Source organism: Phalaenopsis equestris, unplaced genomic scaffold, assembly GCF_001263595.1.
Source record: "Phalaenopsis equestris unplaced genomic scaffold, ASM126359v1 Scaffold000297, whole genome shotgun sequence".
NCBI classification, from domain to species: Eukaryota; Viridiplantae; Streptophyta; class Magnoliopsida; order Asparagales; family Orchidaceae; genus Phalaenopsis; species Phalaenopsis equestris.
Window position 1 is genome coordinate 4396828 of NW_018164739.1, and position 22848 is coordinate 4419675.

A 22848-nucleotide genomic window follows, 5' to 3' on the forward strand; every position below is an offset into this window, starting at 1 on the left:
TTTTATTTGAAGGATTTTTATGGGAATGTGGATGTGATCATCAATCCTGGAGATGTGCTCTAGCTTCTTCGGCTCTTTATACCATACCAAGTGTTTCCTGTTATCATGGGGGAGGTTGGCTTGCAGGAGTTTCTCATTTTTTTAGTTGTTACAATTGTTACAAATGTTTGTTGCCTCCCAATTCATATGTATTTACATATCTAACACCTAAACTTGACTTTTTAAACTTTATAATTGATTTTACTCTTCTGTTTCATGACTTTGTTTTATTATAGTAATAACATAGATAATAAGCTTAAAGAGGTTGCTACACCCGCATTGTGGAAAAAAAAGACACGAAAATAATATTTTGCGATCTTTGTATCAAAGAGATTGAACAGGGAAATAGACTTATGACCCATTTGAATAAAAATGAGTGGTAAAATATTATCAAAAATTTTAATGAATGTACAGGCAGGGAATACGACAGGTTGCAAATGAAGAACAAGTGGGACCAAATGAAGAAGGAATGAAAAATTTGGAAGGAATTGAAAAGGGGTTCTACTGGTCTTGGTTGGGATCCAGTGAAGCGAACAGTTGATGCACCTGAGGAATGATGGGCTGAAAGACTTGCGGTGAGCTATATTTGTAAACTTCTTGATTTTGTAACTTTCTATTTTGTTCTAATTGGGTGTCTATAAATTTCAATATAGGTAGTGTCTGCTGCAAAAAAGTTTAAGCTTTCTGGAATTGAGCCTGAATTGGAAGAGAAACTAGACCGCATGTTTGGGGAAGTCGTTGCAACGGGGAACTATGCATGTAACCCAAGCGATACAGGGTTCGCCAGCAATGCCGTGAATTTAGGAACCCCTGGAGGTTCAGTTGATTTCATTGACATCCCCAACCCATATCAGAACGAATATAAAACTATTTACCGTTCCAAACGTCTGAGGGTTGTTGATAAAAAAAAATTTGGTGCTTCTTCCCTCAAAAACGAGCTATTCGAGGCAGTTTCTTGTTTTAAAGCAGAATGTCAGACTTCTCATTCAAGCACAATTGCGGGGGCACTTAAAATCCTAAGTGCTACAGCCAAAATTTATGCAGATGAAGATTTGTATATGTTCGCAGCAGAATTGCTAGAGGACCCAGTCCGTAGGGATTTCTTTGTGCAGATGTCTGTCACCAACAGAGTGACACAACAGAGTGACATATGAGTGACATATATTCGGTGTTTTTATAATTATTTGAACAATTGATATTTTTTATATTTTTCATCACTAGAACATTTACACTGTATTATCTTTTTTTTTCTTTCTAGAGTTGTGATTGTGAACTCTCTTGTACTTTCATAATTATTTGCAAACATTTTTTTTTCTATTGTCACAAACTCTCATATAAATGATAATTGTTTAGGAAAAACATTTAGTGATACCCATCACTATGAATGCAAATAGAAGAAGACGGATGGAGACCCACATGGATACACGCAGAAGAAAGCGGAGAGGGATGTTTCTGACGGCAATATGTTTGATGTACGAGTACTATAACGCGTACATTGATCGGTCGTCATACATGACATCTTCTTATATTGGCGACAAATGGGTTGGAGAGTTGCTTATGAGGGACCCAACACGATTTTTTAATATGTTTCGAATGAGTCAGGCAATATTTATCGATCTTCTGGACTTACTCGTAGGTCTCACGGTCTTCATGGATCTTCGATGACGAATCCACGTGAGGTGCTCGCAATAACACTGTTCATATTATCCCAAAATCAGTCTATGCGAATAGCAATAAAGCGATTTCAACACTCATCAGAAACAATAAGCAGATATTTCTCAATCGGATTGAGCGCACTTGTTAGCTTGTCCTCTCACGTCATCAGACCCTCAGATTATAAGTTTGAGCAGACACCTGCCGAGATAGCACGTGATGCACAATATATGTCTTTTTTCAAAGTATTCTCTTGGATGCATTATAGTTAACTTTCTAAGAGTAAACAATAATATGTCAAACCTAACATTTACTCATCAGTACTGCATTGGTGTGATTGATGGAACACATGTTGACACACGTATCCTAAATTGTGATAAGGTGGCATTTATCGGATCCCAATAATAATTTTCCACATCCACCTGCAGGTGCGCTCGGGAATGAACTCATACAAATTGTTCAATTTATTAGGCAATTATTACTTGGGATCCCTCCCAAAAACAACTTGAATTTTCTGGGATCCCAAAAACAACTTGAATTTTCATACTAATTGTTCTATTTATTAGACAATTATTACTTGGTTGATGTTGTTTACCCATTGCAACGAAGGTATTTAAAATCATTTCTTGATACGAGATATTTTATACCAGACTTCGCACGTGCAAGTAACATCACACGAGAAAGAAAATAAATATTTATTAAACGACATTCATCGCTACGTAATGTAATTGAGAAGACTTTTAATGTCTGGAAAAAAAAATGGGTGAACTCCGTGATATGCCTCCCTACAATTTTTCGAAGCAGGTACAAATTGTCTTTGCTACAATGCTCTTCATAATTACATAAGAAGACATCATTCCCGTAGCGATATCGACTTCCATTTGGCGGAAGAGCATGAAATTTAACCACACAAGTCTTATATATTTACATATATAACACCTGAAATTTCAGATTTACATGCATATCATTCAAAACTTCATCATCCCATAAAAAAACATCACCATCCTCATCTTTTAAAACTGAAACACACATTTTCATGCATACATTTATGACACCAAGGTGATATTAGTGCCAATACCAAACTTTGGGCGTCAGACAAGTAAATACACAAGAATTATGTGGCATCCACATAAACGTCCCATTTAAATATCACAAAACGAGAGCCCTGCTACACTTTTCCAAATAAATACACACAAAAAGATAAAATTAAACTCCACTTCACTCAGCTAGACCGATCAAAATGTAGCAGGGGACTCCAATCCCAATTTTCTTGTATTGATTTGATTGGGAGTTCAAACCTTGATAAAAAAAAAAAAAATCAATCGCATGAATTACATAAATAAGCTGCTGAAGCACAGCAAAAGAGATTAATTAAATAAAGATGACGCCTGCCTGTAATTCTGGAAGCAGATTGCTTCAAAATTGCATTCTAATTTTGAAAGCCAGCGAAAGTGGCAATTCATTTGCAGGATGAGCCCTCAGTTTAGCTCCCTCTCAAACCCTGCCATTAGCAGGGCAGAAGAACAATTCACTTGCACCTGCCTTGGGGATAGTCTCGCAGGACGTGTTGGACGAACACAAAAAAAGTGTGTCCAAACTCTTTGACCACGCAGCGAAAACATTTGCTTTGATTTTCATCAACAAGCAGATGATAGTTTTTTGGGTAAAAACTGTTTTCCTGCATAAAACAACAATAAATAAGGCATAAAAACATATAACCCAGTCCAGCCATATAAATAAAATAAAAATGTCAAGTTTCAACTGTTTTGTCAAAGAAATATTGAACATCTGAAAGAGGAAAAAAATATTGCGTTCGAGTCCAGACAATGGATCCGACGCACAGAGGAGGAAAAAAAAACCACCACCAGTGTATCGCGTCTGTTGTTCGGACATAGCTTACGTCCGGGCTCCTGACGCCATATTTTTTTCCTGAAAGAGAGTGCTAGGTTGGAGAAATCGAAAAATCTAATGAAGTCTCATGAGGGTACAGAAAATTGAACTTTTTTTTTTTGCTCTTAATAGGTAGGCTCTTAATAGGTAGGGGAAAATGGCAATTATTGAAATAGAGCATAAATTACAGTGCTAAAAAATAAGATAAATTGTCAATAATAGTCTTGCAATTTTACACAGACAAACGTTCCATCAAATTCATAAGCAATAGATGTGCGAGAAACAAATCTCCTAAACATAATAGCCTCAAAATCCACATGCACATAGACAACCATAGATCGATCATCAGACTTCAAAGCTGACGTACAAAGAAAAACATACACTTAAGAAGATCTATAGAGGACCAATAATTTAGGAAAATTTACATACATACCACTCATTTCTTTATCTACTTACATTTCAACAGATAAATATTAATTTTCACACCTCACCTATGCATGAAAGTGTATTTCACTTTATAAGAGTTAAAATAGTGGTATTTTTTATGTGATATGAAAGATTGATTGGTATAAATGTAAAAAGTAGAGTTTAGGAGTTAGAAATGTAAATACATAGGAATTGGGTGGTATGTATGCAAATGGCATATTCACATTACATAAATCCTTAACGTCATGGGAAGAACTAATGGACCCACACGTATTTGCATGGCAGCAGCCTAGCCTTGCAGTAGACGGTTCACATCCTCACATGTCAGAGACAGACCACAAATATGCCTCAGTTTCTCTGGCCCGCTTCTCATTCTGTCTCTTAAATAGCTCCTTTTCAAAACCTGCATAATAATTGATTAAAAGTTAATCACAACAATTCAAAAACTAACGGTCAACTTTGTATTCCAATGGTTTAGCAATGCAAGTCACAAATCAAAATCATGGCCTAATGTCATGACAGTATCGAACAATAACAATCTTAAAACACAAAAATTAAACACCTCACTCTCTCTCTCTCTCTCTCTCATGAAAAGTATCAAAATATGTCAGCATATCAAGTGAGAACGAATTAAAACCAAAATAAAAAAGGTCAGATACAAACCATTGCTCCGATCTACTCCATCCCAATGTCTGCCAGGTCTGATGCCATATCTATTTGGAGGAAAATCCAATCCCCGTTTCATCCAGCTGTGGGTAGGAATAGTTTGAGGAACTACAAAGCCAGATTCTTTCATTCTCTCATTCTTACTCATATCTTCTAGTATTAGCTCCGGGTCTTTCCGCTGCAATGGAATAAAATAAGTAAGAAAATGGAACCAACGAATCAACCAATTCTGCAAGATGGATACCTTAACCAAATGAGCCATCGGATCGCCCCATCTCAACCTCTCCTTTAGCATCTTCTCAAGCTCGGGATCATCTCTATAATCAAAATAAAGTAAACAATAGTTAGAAAAAAATAGACAAAAGAAACTCAAACATCACTTGATACGTTGTACGACAGATAATATAAATAAGTGTTAAAAAAACTTAGTAATGCGCTCTATAAAAAGATATTGTAGAAGAATCCTAATCACAACTAAAATACTGAGTAAACACACAAAGTGGAACTCAAAATTTTCATCAAGAACTGTTGACCTCATTTTTGGTGAGGTCTCTTCTTCTTTTTAGAGCCTAGGGTCTAGACTTTAGGACTTCTTGTTGGACTCTCTTAGAGGACTAGTCTGGGACCCCGCACCAACTAGAATTCAAGACACTTCTGGACTCCTTGCAATTTCATATGGCCGGTTCTAAATCCTCAACGTTTGGTTGAGTCGATTAAAACCAGCGTGACGAAACTCAAGTCGAGTACTCATAGGACCTAATATTATAGGAAACCTATTGTGACTTCCGCGTGTTTTCACGATGCACGAATAACACAATTCGCGCGCTCGTCGCACATAACTATTGAAATTCACGTCATCCACGATTGATCAAACTCGAATCAATTGCTAGAACGATCGATCACAAACGTTAATTTTAAAGAAATTTAAATTTGACGCATTTCGACCCGAATGTCAGTCATCCGGGCGACCACGGATGACGAAACGGACCGCGAGACGCGCCGTCGAATTTAGCTAGAGAGGACACCCATTTTGATGTGGCCTCGTGCACGAGCGGAAGGGCGCGACTCGGGGGAATTTAAATATCATATATTATAAAATCAATATATTTGTATAATATAGCTGCATTGGGGGGGGATCTTATTTTTCTAAATTTCTAATCTGCGGCTGCCCCTTTGGTCTCGTCCCCAAATTGATCCCTGGCTCCTCTCCTTCGTGGAGCCTATGGTCCCCTCCGTTCCTTGACCCGAGTGGAGCCCTAGCCGCGCCTTCCCCTAGTGTTTTCCCCCTCTTCGCGTGACGAGGAGTTGACTATTGGTTTTCTCTCGACATTCTCTGCTCGAGTTGTTTCTTCCCGAAACTTTTTCTTCTTTGTCTCGCTGAGCGAGAGGCTCATTCGTGGTAAGTTGACTCTGGCGCGTTTGTTCCCTGGGTCACGAATGCGGCAATTCCTCTACTTCCCGATAGCTTCTACCTCTATGGCTATTGCTACGTTGATTTTTCTTTTTGTTGGGTAGAGCCCTGAGTTGGCTTCACTCCCGGGTGAGTTACGTGAGCTTCTCCCCTCTCTTCTGCACCTATAAAATCCGTATGTGTGTGTGTGTGTGTGTGGGTGGGGGGATGTTTTATTTTTCTAAATCCCTAATTTGCAGTTGCCCCTTTGCTCTCGTCCCCAAATCGATCCCTGGCTCCTCTTCTTCGTGGAGCCTATGGTCCCCTCCATGCCATGAGCCGAGTGGAGCCCTAGCCGCGCCTTCCCCTGGCGTTTTCCCCCTCTTCGCATGACGAGGAGTTGACTATGGCTTTCTCTCGACATTCTCTGCCCGAGTTGTTTCTTCCCGAAGCGTCTTCTGCTTCGTCTCGCTGAGCGAAAGGCTCATTCGTGGTAAGTTGACTCTGGCGTGCTTGTTCCCTGGGTCACGAATGCGGCAGTTCCTCTACTTCCCGATAGCTTCTACCTCTTGGCTCTTGCTGCGGTGATTTTTCTTTTTGCTGGGTTGATCCCTGAGTTGGCTTCACTCTCGGGTGAGTTACGTGAGCTTCTCCCCTCTCTTTTGCGCCTATAAAGTCCCATGTGGGGGGGGGTTATGAAAACTGGGAGCTTGGGGGACATTGTCAAAATTGCTTCTCGTGCCTATGAACTTGGTGTTTGGGAGTTTTGTGATTTTCTTATGTTGTTTTGCAAAGGCTCAAGCGAGGTACATTTCTCCTCCTCCTCTACTTTTCTTTTCTGCTCGACATAAGCTGTGAGCAAATTTATTCTTTCTTTAAAAAAATAATATATATATATATATAGATTTTCTTATGTTGTTTTGCAAAGGCTCAAGCGATGTACATTTCTCCTCCTTCTCTACTTTTCTTCTCTGCTCGACATAAGCTGTGAGCAAGTTTATTCTTTCTTTAAAAAAGTAATATATATATATATATATAGCAGTGGGTTGTTTGTCTTGGCTTGTATATCATGTTGAAATTGTCATTAGTTGCTAGATCTTTAGTGTTTCTGTTGGCTCTAATCTAAATGTTTCATGTTGTTTGGCCAAGAATATTATGCAGGAAATTGTTTACCTTAGCTGGTATCTCATGTTGGGCTTACAATCAGTTGCTAGACTTTTAGTGATCCTGTCGTGTCTGTTTTAAATGCTTCATGTTGTTTAGCTGCGGATGTAGGCTTATAAAAGGCATGATTCAATTCTTATGCATGGGCGGCTTCTTCTTTGTGTTCTTATTTCATTTGTACCTTTATGTTGAAATTTAAAGTCTATTTCAGCCCTATAAGCTCACGGTTTTCCTCGTTGGATTCCTTTAGTTTTGAAGCTTTTGAAAGTCTTGCTTTGGGGCTTTGTTCTGTTGCTTCTTTGCTGCCCACTCTGTTCGAAACACAAATGTATGGTTATATTTAGCTTTGGGCTTTTTGAAGTTTTGTTTTTGTAAGTTTTACTTTGAGGGCTGTTAGATTTTTGGCTTGTACTTCTCTGTTGCCCCTCTATTTGAATCATATATGGATAGTTATTTTTGTTATGAAACTTTTGGTGTTTTATCATGTTTCTTCTCTGCTAGTAGCTCTATTTGAGAGCCTTGTTGGACTTATCTCATTAGTGTGGGTTGTTGCCTTGCTTCCTCTACTCGAGAGCAGTTATTTGGGTTCCCTTTGTGTTGGCTTGGTGGCTCCCCTGCTGTCCCTACCCGAAAACACCTATTTGAGTTCCTTTGTGTTGTGTTGGGTTTATTCTTCACTAGAGTTGCTGGTTCGAGGTGGACTTGAGTGTTTTGATCTTTGTGGATTGGAATACCTTAATCTTTGTATTTGGAAGAAATCGAGTGCCCCATTTTCGAGGAGCGATTTGTTAGATGTTTGGAGATATTCAGGGCTCAATTCCTTTGACTGAATTGATTGCAATAAAAAAAAAGAATCCTTTTGGTATTTGTTAGGAAGGTTTAGTTGCAATTTGCGGCCTTTCGATACACCTCTTTCGGATTGTTACACCAGTAGCTTGGAAAGTAGAATTAGCTATTGATAAGTGTGCCCCCATTTTGTTGTTTATCTGAGGTGTTCTATCGGGTGAATATTTGAGGCTAACGCTCCTACCATTTTGGCTTCCTTTTTAAACTGGTTTTGGAGGCGAGTTAATCTTCTTTTTTTCATTTCTTTCTTTTAGGTTCGCTTTTCTTGCTTCTTGATTTGGTTTTAGGTGCTTATGTTCGAAACATAAGCACGCATATATAGCTGTGGCTATATATGAACCATCAAGCAAGGTCGTAAGTTGGACGGTCTTTTTTTTTGGGTTTTGGGCTGTGATGACAAAGACATTCGGTGGTAGAGTGAAATAATGTTTCATCCTACGACATCAGGACCCGACTTAGGGACCCGGTGAAATGTAGGATGACAATATTATTCACCGACACAAAACTAGCAGGGACCCATGCTTTTTTAGGCTGTTGGCGGTCCTAGCCCGACGGCGTGATCGACTTGTTGACAATCATATTTTACGAAGCACGATGACAAGAACAGATACGCTATTTATAAAAGTATTTTGACTACGAAAAATTGATACTACTTTTTATTATATGCGTGCCAAAATATAAATTTTAAGTAATATAATTTGATTGTCCACTTGTCAATTACCGGTACTGGGCTGAGGAGTACCCTCCTAAGTTGGTATTGTAGGAAACTTTCTAGTTGAATGTCGGGCTCTAGACATACAGGTGACTGATAGTTGTCTTCGGAGTCCCTCGAGAATACCTAAATCTAAGTCTAGTCCGACCCAAATGTTTACAGTTTTCTTTCTTTCCTTGGATTTTTCGTGTGTTTCCCACGGTTTTATTGGGATATTTATAGATCATTCGTGATTTTCTCCGGATTTTTCTTGTGTTTTTGATGGTTTCTTCGAGTTACCGTGGGTCATTTGTCCTTTTTCTCGAGTTTTTCAGGTGATATTTGTTATTCATTCTTGTTTATATAAATTCATGCTTACACATTTTTTTAAATTCCTTTCATTATACTTGTTTATTTGTACATGCTACACCGACCTCATTTACGGGAGCACCGACCCGTCAGGTAGACAGATTTGTTTTATATTTACATCGTCTCGTTTTCTTCACTGCACACTTTACTGCATATATATATACAGTTCATGCTTGCGATGCTATTGTTTATTGTTTATTGCGTTGCGAAGCATGTTTCCCTTTTATTAATCATGTTATTTTTATAGAATTGCAGGCACCTTTTAGGATAGAGGACAGTAAGACACCCGGTTTAGGAGACACCCTATAGCGAGCCACTAACCCAATATCCACATATTTATACACACCACAACCCCAAACCTATAATCGATATGTTAAAGCGCTTAGAGTAGTTTTTTCCGAGAAGCGGAGTGTGGAAGCAAGCGAACGGAGAAAGGCGATCGAAACCACGACAACGAAGTGTGGGACATCCCTTCAGGGTTAAGGTCCAATCCTAGAATAGTTGGGAAGTCAGTGGGGTTCCCCCGGATCTGTGACATCCCCTCCTTTTCACTCCATTGACTCCTGAAAATAATTGTTTCTATTTTGAGCCCTCCCCCTTTGATTTCCTCATATTTAATCTTGAAAACTTAAACTTTGCAATCTTGAAGGCAAAACCACTAGTCTTAATCGAGAGTCTTCTTAGGTGATTTCGATTGCTTAAGATGTAATTAGCTATATGTAAGGGTGTAAACGAGTCGAGCACCAGCGAGTCCAAGCTCAGCTCGTGTTTGGCTCGTTTATATTTCGAGCTCAAAAATTGTGTTTATCTCGTTTGTTTAACGAGCGGAACACGAGCCATTCACGAACAAAGAGTCATTTTGACAACCCTATCACGTAGTCATAAGATGTTCATGATTTGTGGCAATATTTAAAACATCATTTGAATCTAATTTAATAGTCTTTATTCTATTTTCTTCATTAATACTTTTAATTAATTATAAATCTTTGTAGCATTGTAGTCAATTAAATTTTTAAAAAATACTACTTATCAAAGATATATATAATTGATTAGTATTTAGAGCCAAAACAAGCCGAACACGAACGAACAAATATTTTAGCGAGCGAGCCGAACACGAGCTTTTTAAAGATCCGAACACGAGTTGTTCCCGAACAACGAGCCGTTTTTACAGGCCTAACTATAGGGGCTTGCCTCTATAGAAAACTAAAGGACCCAACTTAATATAAACCTATTTAACTTTTTATGTTAAATAGTGAAACTTGTCTGCTTATAAAAAAATGTTTCGCAGACCAAACGGACATCACAAACTCTTTAGTTTAGTGGTTAAGCCAACGGACATCACGAGCCGTTTTGACAGACCTAACTATAGGGGCTTGCCTTTATAGAGAACTAAAGAACCTAACTTAATATAAACCCTATTTAACTTTTTATGTTAAATAGTGGAACTTGTCGGCTTATAAAAAAAGGTTTCGCAGACCAAACGGACATCACAAACTCTTTAGTTTAGTGGTTAAGCCTACTAACAAACGATATGATTATCCTTCAGGATAGCGTGCTATTTGCGGTATCGTGCTCAGCCTCCTAAACTATCAAATATGTGAGATTCGTTCGGTCTCACTTTTCTAAGTTAAAAAATATATATTATCATTTTTCCCAAAATTATAGTCATATGTAAATTATATTGAAACATTATTTTTCAAAGTTAAAATACTATTTTATAGAATCATATATATATATATATATATATATATATTAAATATTATATTTTGACATTGAATCATTTCATCCACCCCAAACATTTTCATTTTCATTCGAATAATTCATTTTGGCCGACAAGAACTAGTTAGGTGTAGTTGATATGGGGCCAAATGGGGTTAGTTTTCTGGATATTTTAGTTTCCAAACCACTACCACATATCCATTTGGCTATTGATTCCTTATTGCTTTTCAAACACTTCTGTGAAAGGAAACTGCTTTTAAGAATAAGCTCTACCAAAGCATGGTAACTATGCAAAAATTATTGCCCGATACTTTCAAATATATATACATATATAAAACTCACAATTTCGTCAAGATTTGTTTTCCTCGTAACAACTTTACAACCATATTTAAAAAAAGTCACAGCAGCACGAATGGACCCCTGGTGCATGCAAATAATCTGACATGAGAAGATATTGGCAATTCAGCTGTTAAGCCAATGGATGAAAAGTATTTTTCACCAAGCCCCAAGAGAAATACACCCATGAATAAATTCCAATATCATCATGTCAAACCAATAAAAACTCTACAAAAATACATTCAAAACCAGTTACCATCATGCCATAAACAACTTCAATTACATATAAAGACAACTTGTATCGCACCTGCTAGTTTGCAGTAAGAGGCTACACAAATATATGTTTCTAATATTATATAATATATATATATGACCCAAGAAATATTGCATTAACAACAATCTTAGAAGACGAGATTTATTTCGTTGTGCCTAAGGTTTTAAACTCTTTCATTCAAATTTTTATAAAAGATGTTAAACGGCCACAAGGAGTGGAGAAAGAGTATTTTGGTCCCCATTTTTAAGAATAAAGGGATGCAAAAGAGTGCAAATTATAGAATTAAGTTGATGTGTCAATTAAGGGAGAGGATAATCGAGTAAAGGTTAAGACGTATTACAAGGATTTCTCATGATCCGGGCAGGTCAACTATTGAAGCTATACATTTATTGGTAGGTTTGATGAAGTACATAGAGAATAAGGGGGATCTACATATGATTTTTATTGATTCAAAAAAAGCTTGAGATAAGATTCCAAGAGATATTCTTCGGAGACTTCTAAAGAAGAAAGGTGTTGATATGACTTATATTCAAGTCATTAAATATATGTATACTAGAGCAGTTACTTGTGTTAGTTACTTGTGTTCGAACATACTTGTGTTCGAACAGAAGGAGAATTGACCAATTATTTTCCTCTTTCAGTTGGATTACATCAGGGATCAGCTTTAATCCCATATCTTTTTGCTATAGTTATGGATGCTCCTGGACATTTACAGAAGGAAATACCTTGGTGAATAATTTTCGCTCATGATATCATTTTTGTGGATAAGACTAGAGAAAAAGTTCAAAAAAAAGCTTGAATCATGGAGGTCAACATTGGAGTCTAAAATCCTTCGTTTGAGTAGAACTAAAAATAAATACATGGAATATAATTTTAAAAGTAGTAGCTCTAGTGATAGAATTGTAACTATGGGTGATCGAATTATTAAAAAGTGTGAACGCTTTAGATATCTTAGGTCTATTGTTCAAGGTGATGGTGATATAGATGGGGATGTTATTAGTAGAATCGAATTTGGTTTAGTTGAAGTGGAGAAATGCTTCGGGCCTATTTTGTGATAGAAAAATACTGCTTAGACTGAAAGGAAAATTTTATAAGATTGTGGTGAGACCTACAAATGCTCTATGACGTTGAATGTTAACCTTTAAAAGAGAAGTATAAAACTAAGTTAAGTATTGCCGAGATGAGAACCAGATAATTCTTGCAGACAACATGTAGATATGTAAGTTCCCTGGATACCATAAAAACATGAACTACTATGTCAGATTTCAGCTCAAATGAACAAACAAAAAGGTAATACAGCAGAACACATGCATAAGTCACCATGTTGAATTAAACATAAAGTTAAGAATCATTAGACCTATAACAAGTAATGTTGGTCTTATTTGGAAAAAAGATTATGAATTAACTGCAATAAAACATAACCTCGTGAAGATCTAACGCATGAAATAATTAATCATACCTAGAACGTGCAAAAGGCCTGTCCTTCTCAAGTTCCAGCTCTTTCCGCTTCCCGCTTTTGTGCTAAACCTTTGCCCCACTCCAGCGGCTTCTCCTGCAGCAAATCAGAACATTCAAAAAGTACAGATCAAAAACTACTACAGAAATTGAATGAACAAAGATCACATAAAATTGAAGTACTAGTAAAATTACAGTCAACCAATCTATATATACAGAGAGAGAGAGAGAGGAATTAAGATTAACTTTTTTGTCCTTGGAGAAGAATGATCCTCCTCTGTGTGTGTGTGTGTGTGTGTGATTTTTTTTTTTTTTTTTGAGGAGAATGATCCTCCTGTGGTGATATAAAATATGAAAACTAATCATAGATAGACCTCATCATTTTCATTGAAAAGTAACCATACATCAACATGAAAAAATATGTGCACGATCAGATGTGAATATACACAGAGAGAGAGAGAGAGAGAGAGAGAGAGAGAGAGAGAGGGAGAGAGAGAGATGACTTTTTTATCCTTAGAGGAGAATGATCCTCCTTTGTTTCTTTCAGCATCTAACACATTACACAGACTTCAAATCCAAAAGCATGTCATTAAATGATGATAAAAAATATGAAAATTAATCATAGCTGGAACTCATAATTTTCATAGAAATTAACCATATATAAACCATCTATATGTGTATCATCAAATGTAAATAAAAGCCCCTTGACAGTCAAGATTTACCCATTGTCCCACTCATCGCACAAAATTATCCAATATATAAATATCATAAAAAACCCACACATATTTAAGTCCAAACCTTTGCAAAAAATACACCTTGAAAGTAGATGCCTACTTTTAATAACATCCAAAAGCCTGAATGACCCTAGCCTAACAGTTGAAAGTTATAATATCAAAATCACGCATACATTGATAGATACATATATTCATACATACATATGCATAAACATGTGTGTGTGTGTGTGTGTGTGTGTGTGTGTGAAGGTTGATTTGGAATCTAAATCGAATATAATGGCTAAGTAGTGATCAGTTTTGTTAAGAATTTAATCTGCCATGTGAAAATGTTCAAGAATAATGAAACTTCCCTTTTGGGGAAGAAATGTTAAAATATCTAGGCTTATATTCTAATAGTAAATACTAAATAGACTTAAACTAATTATCAATTAAGAATAATATGTAACAAGATATATATATATATATATATATATATATATATATACATATAGAAAGACTAAAGGCTAATATATTAAATAGAAAGAGAGATACAGATACAACGTGTGAGAGGGCCCAAGCATGGCACCCTGCCCACACAATAACCATAAATGGTTCCAAAACTAGAAAATACAGAAAAGCACATGAGAGACTTAAAGAAAAAACCTAAAAGTGTCGAAGTACATAGTATCAGGTGGCTAAAGAGCGACCCAATTTGGTCTTGCCTCTGCCTCTAGTTCTAGGGAAGAAGTCAGCTAGTAAATTGGTAAGATGAGTGTCATTGCAAATAGTAACCAATGTATCATCCAATAAGTTCCAGAGCTCGAGTTGGCCTCCATTCTTCTTTTTTCTCCTGGAATAGACCTGTCATTCCTCTTCCGAAGATTGACTCGCCTGGTCAGTGGATTGGTCAGTGGATCGGTCTAAAGTGTGTCGGACATGTGTAAGTTGTTGAACATTAGAAGAAATTACATGTTGTACCAACCGATCTTATATTGGATCAAGGGAGCACTCTCGTGTGTCTTGACATGTAGGTGAGCCCTCTTTAACAGTGGGTGGTATAAGCATGACTGGATCTGTAGCTGTAGTATGGTGTACTTCGTCAGGAACTGCGGTGTTGGAAAGAGGATCGGGTTGCATCTTCTCAACAGGGATAGTAGGTGGCTAATCTTTAGCGATATTCGACCTTAGATGAGGATGCAAGCGATAGCAAATAGTAGAACTGTGACCAAACATACTGCAATGAGAGCAATAAGTAGGGTGTGGTTCGATTTCAACTTTTTGTCAATACCCGTTGTGGGTGGTTCCAATCCATACCTCATCCGGAGCTAGTTGAGTGATATCCCTCTCAACTAACACACATGCCACAGAGGGTCTGGTGATAGCAAGCATAGGACTATCAACCTTGAGAGGCTTACCATAAGTAGTTGCTAAGAAGTAGAGAATTTCCAAGTTGAACAGATGTAATTTTAACTCTGGAAACTTTATTCAAACAAAAATGATAGGGGACTCCGCTTTTGAATCAAAATCAATAGCCCACTTCAGAATTTTCATTTAACGATTGTCGACCTTGATAACTTTCCGAGAAAAAATGCTAGTATAACCGGCATCATAAGATAATTGAATCAGTATGTGTCGGCCATCAAGTAAATCAATATTTCAATTGTCAAATAGCTTCATAGCATCAAATTCTTTTCGAATAATCTCAAGTTTTGGGTGACCATAAAGAAATTTCTCCAATAGAGCAAAACGCCAAGAAGATGCGAGAGTGTTGGTTTCAACCACTGTGAGAATAAGAGCAGGCTTTTCATTTTTTTTCCAAATTTTTTTAATGAAGGTGTGATCACCACCACCTTCAAGAGCCTCGTGAAAAGATTGTGGAACATTGCAAAACCTACCTATATGAAAACCAGTCTCTGAAAGAGTAATGAGGCCGTCGGCAAGTGCAGTGACATAGGAACAGATAGTCGATGTCATCTCTGCCGATAAGATGGTGTTTGTCGGGCAGGAAAACAACAATTGTCTGGAATAGCGAAATCGACGTCGTTTGGAAGGAGACGACTGTGAAGGAAGTGTCGTTGACTAACGAAGACTTCGTCTGGAAGGAATAGCGAAGTTGCGTCGTCTGGAAAGAATGGCGAAGTCGCGTCGTTTGGAAGGAATGGTGAAGTCGAGTCGTCTGGAAGGAGACAACTGCGAAGGAGGTGTCGTCGTGCAGGACGCGAGCCGCGACAACACGAGGTGTCGTCGTCTATTACAGAGACGACGCGAGCGAGCGTCGATGACAAAGAAGTCTGCGAGCGAGCGTTGTCGAGAAAGCTGTGAGGAAGTGAGAAAACAAGGAAATCACTGTCGGGAATAGCCATCCAGCAAAACCCTAGCAGAGCCCGCCGCCACTACCGAATATATATACTAAAGGATAGAAAAAGAGAATATGATGAGAGAGAGCTTCATTTCGAAGGAAACCTTCACAAAACATTTATAAATTTTATTTCATAAACATAATAAAGAAGTGATAAACTCCTATAATCCCTGCCACTATTTATATCACAAATCAATTTATTTATTAAAAGAAATTCTACTCTCATCTGCAACATTCACTCACCTATATTCTCAACCAATCCATATATCTATAACTAACATACATAATTTAACAATTAATATGGCTCAAACTAATTACTGTCCAAATTTAATTTTTATATATGGTTTTTTTAAGTTTGGCATTGTTATTAAAATCACATGATAATTTATTAACTTAATAGTTCTAAACTAGCTTTATATTATCAACAATTTTATTGGAATAAAAGTAGCACTACCTATTTTCTAAATTATTAAATAAAATCAAATATATTAAATTTTTACAATAATAATTTCCTAAATTATTAAATAAAATCTAAAATGATAAATTTTTACAATAATAATCATGTTTACTCTATCATACATGGCAAAAGACAAATTAATTTCTTGGCCACGTGATTGTCTAATGAAATTTTAGGAACAATATGTCCTTCATAGTTGGATAAACTGGTGTGTTACTCTATGTCTACACAATGCCATCAAAAGCAATAAGCTTATAAAACTGTGTAACAATCAAATCATATATCACAAGGAGATAGAATCCCTGGTACCAACCAAGATGGCAGGAAAGCCGGTTGGCATAAATTGAGAGAGGCAAGTGACTTTGGCACCTATTAGGTTGAGGGAAAGACAACCAGCCAAACGCCATGGAAGAAGACAAAACTTAGAGAGCAACCATAGTAATAATCCACTTAATTCCAAAAGAAAGTTAAAAATATAAATATCTCAAGGATTGGACATTGAATGATTTGATATATCATGCAATTATCTTTTCTTAACTTTGACGGTTGTTTAAAGGCAAATGTTGTCAAAGGTGGTACTAGCAGTATCAGTAGAACAATAGGAAAAAGCATTTGAAACAAGGAGCTAGGGAAAAAACATGAACATTCACATATTGCTCACTCTCAAGCTGATCAGACTGTACTGTGAAATTCATATTAGATTCATTAATCTTAAGGTCGTTAGATGCCTGAAATTTATGACTTCACAGATTTCATTCCTCATCAAAACCCAAAATACCATCATATGTATCTCATTCTCACTATAATCCTATATCAAATCAACTATGACTAAGAGAACAAACAAAAAAATTGTTCGGAATTTCACTAGTGGATATTTTAATTAATATTGAGTGCAATTTTGATTGTGCGGAGCAGCATTACTTCATGGATTTAACAGTCTCTATTCACTCAAGGTAGCAAATCACCTATAACATCAATTATGACATATTTTACAATAAGCATATGCTTAAGGAAAGAGAGAGAGAATCAATCTTGAAGCAACCTCTTATAAGTAGGAAATACCAAATAATGTTGGTCGTACATCCGTTTGTGTCAAGATTCATTCTTCTACAATTCCCAAGCAATTGGCATATGAAGAAGCAACACTGCTTTCGGGCTACCATCATTGAATCGCCTCAAGAATGTGAAGACCAATCCAACAAATCAATAAAATCAAAAACCAATCCAACCCATATCCTAAAAACAAATGCCAAATCCATCTAATGACCTAATTTTGACATCTAACAGCCTGTATCTCACAACCTCGTGGTCCATCTGTCTGCCTGTCTTATTACTCCCAGGAGCAAAGTAGTTCAACATAAGAAATATTGAAGAAGAGATGTGTCAGACCATTAAATCGGCCCCTAACTAGAGATCTGATTCTAAAACCCTAAAAAATGATTTGAATTTTTTGGAATCTCTTGGAAAAAACCATGCAGTGTCTTTCTTTCTCAATCTTTTAATCTTACTTAGGGTCTATTTGGGGCAGTTATAACTTAAAAATAAGTTGGTGCGTAGAAGTTGTTGTGGATAAATTGACTCTCTGCTTGTTTTTTGCAATTTAAAATAGCTATGTTGCTGTTGTTTTTAAACAAATGATCATTCTACCCTGTATAGTAATGTTATTTGTTAGTCTTTGTTGTTGAAATAGATTGGCCTATTTCCCAGATCGAACTCCTTGAAGCAAAGATCGCAAAATATTAATTTTGTCTTTTTATCCCACAGTAGATGAACCGTCCTCTTTTGTCTTAACCATTGTATTACTAGCATGAAAAAACTAATTAACATAAACAAAAATGTTATAATAACACAAATCAAAGAAAAATAGGAATGTCACACTTCGACACACCAGCATGCCACCAACACATCCACCACACCTCCACACACCAGCACACCACAAAAACATCCACCACACTACCCACCTCCCCACAAAAACAACCACATACTAACCATCGCCTCTACACCCACACACCACCACCTCCACACCAACAACTCAACACACCAGCACATCAAGACACCAACACATCCAACACACCACCACCACCACCTCCACATACCATCACACTAACCACCACCTCCACAACCACACACTAACACCTGCACACAGACACCGTCACCTCCACACACCACCACACAAACATCACCAAACACCAGACAGACACCAGCACCTCCACACAGACACCAACATCCTCTATCACACACATAAACACACACCAACGACCACAACACCATCACCTCTACACATCCACCAACACATCCTCTAACACAAACACAACCACACATCAACAACCACCTCCGCAACACCGTCATCTCCACACATCCAATAACACATCCTCTAACACAAACATAACCACACACCATCCACAACCTCCACAGTACCACCACCAACAATCCTTTAATATAAACACAGAGGTAAAGATAAAGCTCCATTCCAGATTTCTTAAACTCTCACTCAAACATCAAAGGTAAAGATAAAGCCTCATTCCATATTTTTTTTTATTTTTAGGATACCACATACAAAGGCACCAGGCATTGCAAACAACAAATCAAGCAATCTCTTTCAGTCATTTCTCAAACTCTCACTCAAACATCAAATGTAAATATAAAGTCTCATTCCATATTTTTCATTTTAAGGATACCACATACAGGGCACCGGAAACATTGTTAACAACAAATCAAAGCACCATCTTTCAGTCATTTCTAAAACTCTCACACAAACATCAAAGGTAAAGATAAAACTTCATTTTATATTTTTCATTTTTAGGATACCCAATACAGGGCACATGAAACATTGCTACTAACAAATCAAGCACCCGAAACAAAACATACATCGCACTGGAAACATTGTTGTTAACAAATCCACAACCATCTATCATCCAATTCTCAAATTCTGACTCAAATATCAAAATTCTTTATAAAATCTCAATCCATATTCATAAAATACACAGCAGCCGAAACACTGTTATTACAAAAATCAACACCAACATATATGCATTTCTCAAATTCCCACTCAAATACTAAAAACATACCGAGTAGAGCAAAACATGAATCATCCATTGGGGTGATAGATATGTAATAATACCAATAAAACCAAAACTAACATAGGAAATCCACCAACTGAACAGACCAAAACACAACTGAAATCGCAAAGCACAAAGCTTCAAAATCATAAACCAAATTCATCATGGATGCAACATGTAGCATCAAAATCATCAACCGAGCAGATCAAATCGAAAACCACCAAACCGAGCAAATAGAGAATTAGAGAAAGGAACCAACAACCAAACCGAGAACCATTGCGCAGCAGCATTTGCATAATCATAAAGCTACTGAATAGATATGGTAAAGATTACTGAAACAGAGAGGAGAGGTAGAAGATGGATTACCACGCAGAGTCCATAATGCGCGCAACCACCAAACAGAACCGAAGAAGAGAAGGGACAGGGAAAGACCACCAATAGAAGAAAGAGAATCACTGCACAGAGCACAGAGCACATAGTGCACAGAACTACCAAATCGAACGGAAGAAAAGAGAGGAGAGGGAGAAATATGTAAGGGACACTGAAACAACCACTCGCAACAAACAAGAAGCAACCGGAAATAACGCCTAGCCACCAGAGCCACAGATCTAAGGGAGAGAGGTACCCAAGGCAGAAGAGATGCGAAAGGGAGATACAGGGTCAAGAGATGGACAAAAGGGTCGCTGGGTAAAATGTACGCAAAGAAACGCGTGACGTGAGATCGAACCCGCAGCCGTGTTTTAACATTAATTATTTACGAACGTCGCCGCACCGTTGTTTCCAAACGCCCTAATTCACGTTTTCAAATTGCACTGCGCAAAAAATGCTGCCCTAAACGGGTCCTTAGACTTTAGCCTCCAAGTGTCTTCCCGGAAAGCATCACTCAGGGCAAACTTGCATTTTCTTTGGGCATGTGTGCAAAAGGTGAATGACTATTGCGAATGGAATGGCCTAAAGACCTCTAATGACTTGTAGCCATTTCTACCATACAATAATTTGTTATTGTCTGCCAAAAAGTTTCCTATTCTTGCTAACTGGTTGTATAGGATGATCATTTAGAGCCATGGAACTTGATACTCCATCTAAAGTTTCACTCCTTAATGGCTACGTAAGGCAACCCACAACATTGTAAATTCTTGCACTCCCTCACAAAGTCTAGCCTCACCTAGGTCTTCAAGTGAGTACTCAAACACCTTTAACAGCACTAATAACGATAGTTAAAATTAATTCCTCGCTTAATGAAAGGAACCTCAAATATTACAAGGTAAGATACCAACTAGATCTAATCTACTATTATTTAAGATGCAAGCTTAATACTCCGTTAGAGGCACAATTTAAATCAACAAGAAGAAACAAAAAATTAGCTACTTACCAGATAACATGTACATGCAATCCAACAATCCATAAAGGTGTTCATGCATGAAATTTAAGGTCCCAACCAAAGACACATCTTCTTACCTCTTTCTTCTTTTTTTCCTTTGATTTCATTAACTCCTCCTTTGAAATCCTTTTTCCTGAAGAAGAAAATTACTAAAGGTAACACCATCTGGAATTATTTTGTAAATTGGAAATCCACATAAACAAATTTTGAAGAAATTTCAACAGTTGTTGTAAATTATATTTATTGTTATGAGGAAAAAGTATCAAACCTTCTTTATCACGACACACCGCTTCTGCACCTTTTCCAGTCAGCAATGGATCCATTGCAGCAAACCTTCAAGCACAAAATAGACATATAAATAGTAAAAATGCGAACAAAGTCATCTCTAATCACAACAACTTTCATATTTAGGCTTATGTACTGCTAAACTGCTATAATGTTCAGAATATAAACTCACCTAGACTTTTCCTCCATCCTCTTCCTGCTTGTCTCCTCTCTCATTTCCTTACGTGATAAAAGACCTCCCCGCTTCGTCTCCTTAGTCAATGATGATTCCTTAATTCTAGAAGGTAAAGAACCAGTAGCAGGTAAATCTGCATTTCCATCACCCTCTAATAAACCATGCTCTAATAAACCATGGTGTACCCTCCGGGGCGTAGGTAAGTTCGGGTGCGAGAGGTCAGAAAGAGAAGAACTCTGCACGTCAGTGGCTTCCAAAGAGCGCTTGGAAGCCCTACGCGGAGGAGATAAATCATTAGGAGACCTTTTAGTTGTTCTCCTAGGCGGAGAAAGATCAGCGGCAAGTGAAGATTGAGCTTGCCGGTAAGGAGACAAATCATCCAATGCTCTTTTTCTAGTCTTGCCGAGTGGATGAGGTTCAACTTCAGGTGATTTTTTATATCGACGGGGAGGAGACAAATCATCTACAGACCCTTTCCCTGGTTTCCTCAGGAGGGAAAGGTCGTCGTCAACCGAGCCCCGACCTGCCTCCCTACCCTGTGTGCGGGATTTAGCACGCCGTGGCGGTGAAAGGTCCTCAACATGCCGTCTTCTAGGAGGTGATAGATCGCTGCCGTCCCCGGCAGGCCCGCTTATTTGAGTCTCCGGGGAGGGCGTATCCAAATGGCGCCGCTTATGGCGAGGAGGAGACAGATCCTTGTCTGAAAGAGCCGGCTTCTCATCGATCTCCATCAACTGGTGCGGGGGTGGCGAAAGGTCACTGTTCCCATAATCATATATATTCCGGTGAGGCGAGAGATCTCGGCCATTGACAGCGGAAGGTCTAGACGGCTTAGGAATCGACACCCACCCGCTTCCATCTTCATTGATGCTATGGTAAGGCTTGCTGGAACGAAGCGCCTGAAGCCTCTTCATCCTCTTGACCTCTATATCTTCTTCAACCTGAGGCGTTTCATCACCTGGACAAAGAAAACATAGCCTGAGCTAAAACCAAACTCGAAAACCAAAATACGAACAGTTCCTTTAAGTAAATTACCCGCAAAATCATCTTCCTCCTCAATATTTTCTAGCTGCAAGGGTTTTTGCCAGACGGGGTCGTTGTCGACGACGAGCACTCCGCCACCGGTCGATGGGGGCTTCGGCTTCTCTTTCTTCTTCTTCTTCTTAGCATTCTTCGGCTCATCGATGCCGGACTGGTATCTCTTCAGATATTCCTTGAGGGAGAGGGAAGAGGACGCAGCCATATATCCTTGACGGCGGAGAAGTCGGCGTGAATAGAAGCGCCGGCAATAGTAAATCTTGTTGGAAGACAGATTTTCGAGATTTGGAGAAGCTAAAGAGCGCAATAGTAGAAGAGGTTGCCTTCGTCAATTGTTTTATGAGTGGATCGGGGAAGAAGAAAGATGGGAGCTTCGGAGATGTTTGTACGTCGCGATATCGCATTTGCCTTCCCAGCTCTAATTATGGCTTGAAATCGCGAGCTTTCGTTTCCGAAGGCTATG

The 22848-nt window shown here is 38.0% G+C and overlaps 1 protein-coding gene across 1 annotated transcript; it reads right to left on the reverse strand.

The window, feature by feature from the left end:
* Positions 1-3004: 3004 nt before the first annotated feature.
* On the reverse strand, positions 3005-22848 carry LOC110025372 (BUD13 homolog). Its single transcript, XM_020725822.1, is given in 10 exon segments — positions 3005-3370; positions 4277-4411; positions 4672-4852; positions 4919-4991; positions 12923-12967; positions 12969-13015; positions 20965-21020; positions 21156-21220; positions 21345-22305; positions 22383-22848. Coding segments are annotated over 9 exon segments (1722 nt in total). The 5' UTR covers positions 22591-22848; the 3' UTR covers positions 3005-3370; positions 4277-4325.